At 38.8% G+C, this 11,199-nt stretch overlaps 1 protein-coding gene across 16 annotated transcripts in view; it reads left to right on the top strand.

The window, feature by feature from the left end:
* Positions 1–11,199, top strand: part of ank3b (ankyrin 3b) — a 178,108-nt gene that overhangs the window by 76,249 nt on the left and 90,660 nt on the right. For 15 of the 16 annotated variants that reach the window (XM_063482630.1, XM_065471627.1, XM_063482624.1 and 12 more), the window contains exons 2-3: positions 7,317–7,418; positions 7,866–7,964. In XM_063482630.1, coding sequence (XP_063338700.1) covers positions 7,317–7,418; positions 7,866–7,964 — 201 coding nt within the window. Of the gene's footprint in view, positions 1–16; positions 139–7,316; positions 7,419–7,865; positions 7,965–11,199 lie in introns of those variants that run through there. The other variant, XM_063482629.1, reaches the window with a different exon arrangement.

Below are 11,199 nucleotides of genomic sequence, written 5' to 3'. Positions count from 1 at the left end.
TCCTCTCTTGCCCCCATCCCTCTCTCCCTAGCTTCCAGGCTAGGGCTTAGCTGCTATAATTGACTGCTCAGGTTTCACACTTTCAGCTGCGGGCTGAGAAACATGGCAGTGGAGGAGGCAGCAGAATATTTGGCAGAAGTAAGTCTTTACTGTACTTTACTGTAAAAGTCACTGAGCTCACAGAGTTAGCCTCCTGTCTGCTGATATGCTGCTGTAATGCTAACAGGACTAGAGATTGTGTAGCTGGTGGGATTTAGTGGTGTTGTAGCAGTTACCCGTCCAGACATGAGACACTGTCGAATGATGGTGATGGGAGATTGTAGACTGGGGGGCTGTTGATGGGATGGGTCGCAGTGATAACTCTGCTGCACCACTCTGCTGCAGTGCGTGTGTGTGAATGGATGTGTGTGTGTGTGTGTGTGTGTGTGTGTCTGTGTTTGTGTATGCACTCCTGTGTGTCTTGTTGCAATCCTAACTACTTAACTGTGATTGCACATATATAAAGTCCTCTTTATTGTGTTTTTATAAGTCTGTAGATACGATTTCCAGTGGATACAGTTTCATGTTACAGACTGATATGAATGGAAGTACCTGACCTTGGATAGTGGCGCATGCTCTGTATTGTTTGTGGAAAAAAGAAAACAAAAGAGCAAAAAAGGAAGCTAAAAACAACAAAAATGGTGAAGATTGGTGCTTTAATTCATTATTAATGTCGCTTTCATTCAGCTGTATTTAGTGAGGTAGAATGGCAGCTTAAACACTGTTATGTCTTCAGTAACCTGCTGATATGTGATATACTCTATGCAGCATTTTCTGTCTTACTGTAGCCAAGCAGTAGTTTAACAGTAGTTAAAGTGGGGTCACATAATATGTAACCTGGTTAAAAACACAAGTGGGAGGGTGTTAATCTTAATGCCCTGTGGAGTTAGCAGAATACTGTTCGAGTTTTAAAAGTGTGTCTATAAAATTAGCTTCTACACAAAAGCTGGCTGGTGATATGTATGACTAACTCTCACTCTCGTCCCTCGGCGTCAGAGGGCAGCTCTCATGTTGGAATGTGTGTAACTGTATGAGTGTGAAGTGGCGTGTTGTGGAAAAAGAGCGACAGAAGCATTCTTTGCATATCTCTTTCACGGATAAATAAAGTTGCACTCGAATGACACTTAGCAAAAAAGCTGAGCAGGTCTCCACTCACATGGCAATTTAAAACATGAGTTTTGGGGTAAACAAAGTTTTTGAGTTTGAAGCCTTTATGGTTGCGCTCATGTTGTTACAATCCTACTAGGCTGAAGTCCTACAAACTAGATGGCAAACTAAGTGGAACTTTTACACAATAAAACTTGCAAAGTTATTTTGTAACAAGGTAAATGTTACACATAATTATTTTTAATTACATGTATGTTGTCTGACTAATTATTATTATTTTCACTGACCAACCATTCAGTTGTTATACAAAATGTATTAATGAGACCAAAAGGCCTGAATAGCTGTCTTCAAATTGATTTTCTTTTTGTTGATCCAAGAGACCTTACAGGAAACCCAGTTTTCTGTAAGGTCTGTAGACAGAAATATTGTGATAAAAGTGACAACTGTGTTGGCTCACACCAGCCAGGTTGGCACAGTATCAGAGCGGAGCAACCTGAGAGCGATGATAACAAATTTATTGGAAGTGTGTGACAGGAACTGCAGACATCAACTTTCGTTTGAAAAGGAAAACATGATTCTTGGTTCTATTATTGTAGCTGAGTGGCCTTCGTGGGCAGACATTCCTGAGTGCACGTAACCTCTCCGGTCACTTTGTTGAGCACACCATGCTTATATCAGAATGAACTACCCTTTGCCTTCAGAACTGCCTTAATTATTTGTGGCATAGATTCAACAAGCAGATCCTCACATATTGTTAACCATATTGACTTGATTGCATCACACAGTCAGTCGAGCTTTGTGACGTGGAATGTTTTCCATCAGAAGATGTGTGCACTGTGGTCAGATTTAATAATCATGTCGCCCATGGCCTACATCATCAGACTGAACCATTGATACAAGGCAGGCAACGTTTTGGTGAGCAGGTGTTTCCTGTTCTTAGCTGACAGGTGTGCTATTCTTCCGCTTTAGCCTATCTGCTTCAAGGTTCAACTTGTGCGTTCAGAGAGGCTTTTCTGCATAGCTTAGTTACAACGAGTGGTTATTTGAGGTGCTTTCGTATCAGCTTAAAGCTGTCTGTCTATTCTCCTCTAACTGCTCACACCAACAAGACATTTTCACCCAGAGAACTGCTGCTTACTGAATATGTTCCCTTTTTTGGACCATTCTCTGTAGCCCCAGAATTGGTTTGGTGGAAAAGTGTGGGCTAGGATTACGTTTAATCCATGTCTGGGTGTAAAGAAAAGAACATAACATGTAAGTTTAAGTTGCAGCACTTTACTTTGTTAAATAGATATCCTTAATTTAACTAGGTAAAACTCTCAGTAAGAACAGAAAACATCTTCTTCAAGCAACCTGGCCAAAAAAAGAAAGCAAATATTTTGTGAGCGTAGATACAAATGTAGACACGGGTCTTAATTTGATATATTGGGTATGTTCAGTATCCAGTACATACAAGTATGCAACTGGGTTTTCAACAAGCACAACAAGTGTGTTTAGTGAAAATATAGCAATTAAATAGTCAAAAACTGCTTTTCTCTCAGTCTTTGAAAATGTACTTAAATTTCTCCAGAGTAAATAAAGCTCAAACTGCATTGTTTTCTTTCCAACAAATGTTCATACACGGATAAAAAGGAGCTCTCCCCAGCACAGTTTAATGTCAAAAACGCTCTGTGTTTATTCATCTTTAGTCTAGCTGTGCATTTGTGTTGGTAACAGAGGCAGAAAATAAGGGTTTCTTTTAATGAACATCTCAAATAAAAGCTATGAAAATATTTAAAGATTATATAAAAAATGTTTTGGCATCTGTCTTCATCTTGATTACCTGCCATGCAGCAGACAGTCACAGCAGTGACGTGGTTATTTTCAGTGTCGTGTGCTGTGTATCAGCTGATGTCAGCCTGACCAAACTGGGAAGTCCTGAGCTGGACTCGTGCTGCTCTTTGACCAGAGTACTTTTCCAGAGGATGCCGCTTTGAACTGGAACTCTGATAATGCCCTGAATTATAAGCAGCCCAGGCTGCCCCCACATTAAATTTGAAAGGCTTGGCACCAGGCCTTACAATCCGTCTCTGGGTTTTAAAAATCTCCACGGCACACTGTTTCCAGACTGGTAGAAAGAACTCTTAGTAAATATTTTATTTTGAAATATGGAATTGTATTTGATTACTAAGAAATGTTTTTGCATGTATTTACTTGTGGTAAACATTAAACTGTGTTGCAATTTTTTCTGTCACATGTTGTTTTTATTCTTTGGATTGTACTTATATTTAAACGTCCAAACTATTGGGACAATTTCTGCATGATTCCCTCATAGAGAGAAGAAAATATCCTTTTATTTTACAGAAATAATATGGGGACGCTATTATGTTTCTTTTTTACATTTGCACTGTTGATGATATAAACTGAATTATGTCAGGGCCAACTCTGGCAAACAGGATGGTCTTACTACTAGAGTGTTTTATATTAGTTGGGACAGTTTACTAGATTAGTGTTATTGATACGGTTTCTATTTTGTTTCAGGTTGAGTTACATGTTACAGCAAGGCCAGGCAAAAAAGCATGCAGGGATCCTCCATAGAGGTCTAAATAATGACAAGAATCTGTAACCTTTACAAAAGCTGCAATGCAGTACTTTCACTAAAAGTAATGTTAAACTCCATTAGAGAGGTTACTTGCAGTTTCAGTCATCCAGGAAACTCCCGTGTTTGACATCCTGTAAGCTCTCCTGTGTGTTTGCGTATATGTGATGAAGGCCTTAGATAAGATCTATTCACTGAGTGGGAAATGACCTCAGCAAATAACACAGCTCATGGTGCAATGAGCTTGACTTGATTGTTCGTGTCACTGTAGAGATTTTTACATTGCGCAAAGACTGATTGTGAAATACACAATACAGTTTAAAGCAATAGCCCAGTTTATTCAGTTCAATTATGCTTTTAATGAAAACATTAAGGCTGCTATAATCTGTATTTTTACAGGAACAATGCATCAAAGGCAAAGTTGAAAGACATAACTTGATTCAAAGTGAATTCCAGCTTTGCTGCTTCAGTTCAATGTTATTGGTCTTTTGTGATAGCAGGCAGCAGCTACATTTCCTGCTCCATGACAGAGAAATGTAGCTGGAGACTACAGTGAGTTCAGTTATTTTGTCAGAGCTCAGAGTAGAGCCACCGTTCCTCCAAACATCAAAGTAAAAAGGAAAAGAGCACGCTGAAGTGTTCTGATTAGCATCCCTCCTGGACACCTCCCAGCTGAGGTGTTCTACCCCGGACACACACATTGTGCCTCTTGACTAGGTGATCACCTAGCCAGAACAGCTTGAGGAGGTGCATAGGGAGAAGGGAAATTTTAAGAAATCACACTCTGCTCTTTTTTAAACTACTTTAAACCTGCAGTTTAGCATTTGCCATCATCCATGTCATGGTAAACAAATTCTTCTGTAACCATTCTCAGTGATGCTTGAAAGTAATTGTATGTTAGTGAATTAAATTGTCTTTAATGAAGTGAATTCTGGATCAAACACTATGTGAAAATGGGTTTGTGAATGATCCCAGATGTGAAATTAAGATAATCTCCTGGAATGACAGGATCTGCCTGATGCTAACTTTAAATCCTTTCATCTACTTTGTTGAGAATACTGCAGGTTAATGGGCACATGAGCAAACAGTAATTTGAGAGTGCCTATCCTGTGCACTGTGTGGGCATCCATTCAACTACATGGGTGTGGTAGGCTGAAGAATCACAGCACTGCAATCATGAAATCAGATACACACACACACACTGACTATCTGCCATCTTTTCAACCTTTCTGCTGTCACAGTGCGCTCAAATTCAGCCTGTTTCTGCTCTGCCTACATGGGCCACACCCTGAAATCCTGGCACACAGGGACAGATATAAACATGTGCACATACAGCATATTCACTTCCCTCTTTCAGAATCCTCAGCTCAGCTTGATAATGACACATGTTTGCAGCTGTGACAGGTTAACTGCAAATAGCTCTTCAGCTGCTGCTGCTGCTCCCCTTGGAGACACAGTTAGTCATCAGGGGTGCTCGCAGTAGATGTTAGGGTTGACTGTGTGTGTTTGGTATAATTATACTCCCTTTGCAAAACAAAAAATACACTTTACTTTTCAAAAACAATAATTTTGGATGCTCCCAGCATCAAATGCAGGTTTGACAGGTTTGTGAGTGTACACTTTATTCAAAACTTAGTGAGGGTTTAATCATGTTTACTACCGGGTAGCTGTAGCTCAGGAGGTAGAGCAGGTCACTTACTGATCAGATGGTTAGCGGTTTGATCCCTGGCTCCTCCAGTCTGAGTGTGAATGTGTATGAATGTAGATAGGAAGCAGTCAGTTTAGAGAAAGTGTGTGATTGGCTGAATGTGGCATGTTGTATGGAGCACTTTGAGTAATCCAGGAGAGTAGAAAAGTGCTATATAAGAATCAGTCCATTCACTGTCTGAACAGAGTTTCGTCATGTTGCTTTTGCACTATTATGTTCTGGCACATGTTGTTATTACATGGCTTGATTAAGGTACACATTAGGCTGACATCTGGGGCCAGAGCTGAAACTGTTCTGGGCCTGTTCTGTAACTGGCCTTGTACTGGCCCATGTGTGGGCCACATCTGGCAAACCTGGTCTGGACCACCAAAGGGCCGCCATTCTTTGCAGTATGTGGGCCATGTGTAAGCACATTCTGTGAGCCAGATCCTGGCCATACCAGTTTTGCTATGTGGGTCAGTAGTCAGTCCCCTGTCTAGTCAGCTTTAAAAAATATTTGGTTTTTATGTGTTGATAAGATGGATGTGATCATTTTGTACTAGTATAATGTTTAGTATAGTGTAAAATCTGTGCTATAACCTGATGTGCATCTTCTCAGAAATGTTGCTACATGTTGTAGTTTTATAGATGCCAACAACTGTGATAGGCCTGCTTGATAGAAATATTGGGTAACAGAAAGATTAATACCTCTGTAAAACAAAACGCAATAGGCTGAAATAATATGTAGCATGCTCATTATGTTAATAATATTGTCAGTTTAGACAAACCATTTTTCTAATTTTCATAGTGCTGACAATGCATTTACAGATTAATTTGGTACTGATCTTCTCTTCTTCCTGCATCCAAGACATATTACCTCACTGCAGAGCGTTGCAAGCACACCAGCAGATGAGTGTAAATGAAAATAATGAGCTTTAGTCTTAAAAATGTGATGTCTTGTGTTCCTAAAGTTGCACAGGTACCACTATGCTTGTTTGTGATGTAATGCCTCCCAAAAGAAAGGCTGCATTAGTGACAAAGTACTTCTACTTCATCTGATTGTGATCAAATGTTATTGATTCTTTATTTAGTTACGTTGATTAGTTTCCTAAAATGTGCCTGAATAGAATATCAGTCAAAACAGGATAGCGAGTTAAATTTCTTAAGTATCACGATAAATAACTTACTTCTACATATTTAATTTTAAGTCAGGGTTGTCAAATTCAGTTAACTGAGTGCAGTTTGATGTTTAGCTTAATCCAGATGTGTCATTGAATCTGTAATAAAATGTCTTATGCTGGCACCAATCAAACTTGAAAAAATGTATCAAGCAGAATAAATCCTGTGGTTTTTGGCTTGGATTTGGCAGGCTGTTTTTTCTTGGCTGGGTTTTAGGGAGTTTAACCCAGCAGGCATGTTGAAGACCACTTTATTTCTCTCAGACCCACTCTTATAAATGTTTTCCTATTTTGGCTCTTATTCAGCTTCTTTGAGCTCTCAAAGGGTTTACCACACACATTCTAATCTATTCATTTTGGCTAATAACATACAAGCTTTGGGGGATTTACTCAACTTATCTCCTGTTGCAAGGATTCATAAGTAAGCTTTGACACAAAAATAATAGCCTCCAAGTTGTTTTTCTCAACATATTTCTAAAGTATTAAATAGTCTAAAATAAGCTTCAAACATTGAATATTACTGCTGTTTTAGGATAATAAATACTTTTCTTTTTACATAGGAAAAGTTTATTTTGGCAGCATTCGAAGATTCTAATTGTTTGTGCATTCATTTATACAGTTTTTCCCATTTTCCCTGATTTCCTGTATGTGTCTTTTGTTCAGCTCATTGCAATACATTGTATGTTTAGGATAATAATCATTTTCTCCTGTCTCTGTCTTCCTGCAGACAGATGTAAACGCTTGTTATCTGCGGGCTGCTCGGGCTGGCAACCTTGAGAAAGCGTTGGATTACCTGAAAAATGGGGTCGACATTAATATTTGCAATCAGGTAAGCTTGCTAATAAGACTGCACCATTGTAGAGGTTTTTAAAGTAAAATTTCTCTTTTCCTAATCACCATATAAACAACTCAAACCGTGTATCCACAGTCTTTTTATCCCTGAAACTCCAAACTCAGCTTTAAATTGTAGGAATAGTTCTTCTAGTTATTTATATAATTTGTGAAGCAGGCACAACCTTAGACTATTGCCATGCCTGCATGGTCACCAATTCAACCTATGGTTTGTTGTGTTACAGTCCCTAAATATACGACTTACAGGAACTAGATTAAATTAGTTCAAGTATACCAAATGGTTTGGATTCAAAATCACACATAAAGAGTTTATATGTTGTATGTTAGTCTCAATAGAGACCAGATTTGCAGGGGAAAAAACAAAACAATAAAGATTATTTTAATTTAATCTCCATTCCTCTTCCTCTCTTTTCTTTCTCTCCAGAATGGCCTCAATGCTCTCCATCTGGCCTCGAAGGAGGGCCATGTGGAAGTGGTGGCTGAGCTCATCAAGCAGGGTGCCAATGTGGATGCTGCTACTAAGGTGTGTGCCACCCAGGAGTCGCATAAACACACAATCACTCACACAGGCACACTGTGTATGCATGAATTCACAGACACACACACACACAAGGTTTGCTGAGTCTGCACCTTCCCAAAGTCACATTGATTAAGCAGCAGGAGAGGAGATGAATGGCTGCATGTGAGCAGAGAGGTCAAGTACTGATTTAGTATAAGTCTTGTCGCGGACATTCTGGTATTTCACCACATAGGGCTTGTTGGTCTGGTAGTGTATGTAAAGTGTTTGACAGTGAAATGCTCCACTGCATTAAATTTATCCATTAGAAGAAAGGCGATTAAATTCATGATGATTAGATTCTCTGCCATGATGCTGACATCACCACACTAAACTAGGTTAGTGGGAGTAATTAGGTAATAATTCACAATTCTTACAGATGTTTCCCAGCACTGAAGCAGTCTGCTTACTACAGTGTTTTTAAAAATACTAGTACAGGGTCGTGGTATTAACACCAGAGACTTGCAGCTGATGCTATTTGTGCCCATGTGCCATGCACTATTAGTTTACTTTGTCTGATTTTTCATTATATTGTTCAAGATAGTTGATGGAGTCAACCCTTCTGTAACACATCTGCGCGCATGAAACTCCAAAATACTGGGTATAAATGTATAAGCATTTGGTTAGGCTTGATAATGACTTATTAATACTATCTGAGAATGCTGGAAGTGAGTGAAAAGGCAGATGTAAAAACAGCTCAACAATTAATAAACAAAATTGCAAAAAGCAGCTTAACAGGTGTAACAAGCAAACTGGAGTCAAGCTACCCTGCTACACCAGCTGATCCGATCAGCTAAAACTCTTCTGTAAATCCAATTGCAATTTAAGTAATTTTAGCCTATGAGCAGTTACTGTTGCCCCTGCGAGCTGCTGTGCAACCCCTCTCCACCTGAGCTTCCCCTTTTCATGCTAGTTTTTCATACCTTTATAGAAAAGGCAGATCTGATATTAAAACATAATAGTGCACATTTGCAGACAGCCTCTCCAGTAAGAACTTCACAGTGCTGCAAGTAGTTATTCACGTAAAACATGATAGGCACGGTTACAGAAACCTAACTTGGTTTCTCACATAGGAATTTTGTGTGACTATTCTGTTCTAATCTTTGAAATGTCAACTTTCTAACTAGAATATCTGTCAGAAATGCTTCCAGAAGGTCAGATACCTTAGAAAACTCCATTATCTGTAACGTTCCAAAGCTGATAATCCGTTATTGTCCAGCTGCATATACAGGTGACATTTAATTGCACAGGGCAGAAAAAACACAAGAACAAGCGAAGAAAGGAGAGGCCTTTGTAGCCCTGCAGGTGTGAGCATTGTAATATATCAATAGTTCTCTGGGACTGTAACCTGAATCCTTCCAGAAGAGGACAAATTCTGGTTTTAATATGTGCTTATATAGTAATTATGCAAGTTTTTAAAGTGTGGCTGTAATGGCAGCCCTTGTAAGTGTTTTATGTGCGACATAAGTGAGCCAAGGAAAGAATACACTACTGTACATTTCATTCAGTCACAATTTATGTTATGCTGTGATGGGGGAAGCACTTCTATTCAATTTTAGCTTGAATAGCAAACTGAAACTACAACATTAACAAAAACAACTATGTCAAGGAATGCTATAAAACTAGTCAGAAAATGACCAATAACAGGTATTCTCTGAACAGACATGTTACAAAAGCAGTTTAAAGGTGTCTGATGTGTATCCCTCGCTCATACAATGGCTACCCAAATGAGCCATGAAAACTTCAAGAATCCCAAATTAATGTCAGAATCAAACCATTGTATCTTGTTCTAAACTGGATTCAGCAGCAGTAGGAAGGAGAGGTGAAGCATGTGAGGAACGAAGCGAGGTGTATGTGCAGAGGGTTTAGTGGCAGTAAGAATGACAGCATGGCGACAGCTGCTGCTTGCTATGGCTGACACACATATAACAGGTGCATCCGTTAGAGCTGCAGTATGAGTAATGCACATATCAGACTAGCTTTGCTAGTCTTTTCAGTATGCCAAGTTTTCTTCTTTGTATTTCCATTTTTTTCTCTTTCTGTGACTCTTGAAGGTTCATCTTCCCGTTGCACAGTATGTATCTGTTATAGTTATTCAAGTTGAACCGTTGTTCAGAAGTAATGCTATAACCTTAATTTTCACCCTTAACTAATATGTGCATATGTGTTGTTCATGGTTATGTATATTTAATCTGTATATATCTGTATATGAATATGCTGGGTCAATGGACAAAGGGAAACAGGCAAAGTTTCTTTTGGTTGCACACAGTTAAACACTTGATGTGAAGTGCAAAAGATGCAGTCTTATAATTAGCTAGCTACTGACAACAATGTAGCTGTTTATGTTTCCAAATGTACAGTATCTGACAGTTACCGTAGACTGTGTTAGGGGCCTAACAAGTTAAAAATAATGTGGCATCACCAACAACAACAGTCCTATAAAAGGACAGGTAAAGCATTACTCTAGAAATGCTGTTTATTTCGGTAACAAAGCACAAGACCAAGTTGACTGGTTATGAAGTATTAGTACTTGCAAGCTAAGGCTAATGGGCTAACTGCTGGTGTCCTGACTGTTGGGCTAGTGCACTTGACTCAGTCGTGTTATAGTTAGCAGAGCTGGACACATCAAGATGCTCTAGTGCTCGATAAGTTAACTACTGTTAAATGCCAAAGTAAACAAAGAATAAAATTCATGCTAGTAAAGTTAGCATCAGTTTCTAGCATCAATCAGCAGACCAGCTAATGGATTCAGATTGTGTGCTCATTTTCATTCAGTGGGCAGCCCTTTAATCTGTGCTTGCCAACAGAACAAAAGACAGTGAAAATGAATGATATTCATGAACAGATATGAACAGATTTTGATTTGTAGACTTATTCAGTTTGTCAGTCTTCTGTTTTGGGGGAATATGCTCTCTCCAAGCTTTACATTATAAATTATATAAATTATATTGCAAGATGCAATTATTATTTTGTTAGCCTAATTTTATTTATAGTTTGTGAGATTAGTGCTAATCATAGTTTGCATATATACACACACAGTACGTACATGAAGCTGTCGCTGAATCATTTTGATACAGCAGAGTCCCAAAGTTATATTAATTGTCCTTTCCTGTGAATTCTAATTTATGATTTACAGAAGTCACAGACAATGATATCATATTGCAGCAAATATTAAAGTTTGACTGAGATAGGACTTTAATAA

This window comes from Pelmatolapia mariae, linkage group LG8, assembly GCF_036321145.2.
Source record: "Pelmatolapia mariae isolate MD_Pm_ZW linkage group LG8, Pm_UMD_F_2, whole genome shotgun sequence".
NCBI lineage: Eukaryota > Metazoa > Chordata > Actinopteri > Cichliformes > Cichlidae > Pelmatolapia > Pelmatolapia mariae.
The sequence above is the reverse complement of the archived record's forward strand: the minus strand, read 5'-3'. Positions and strand labels throughout refer to the sequence as shown.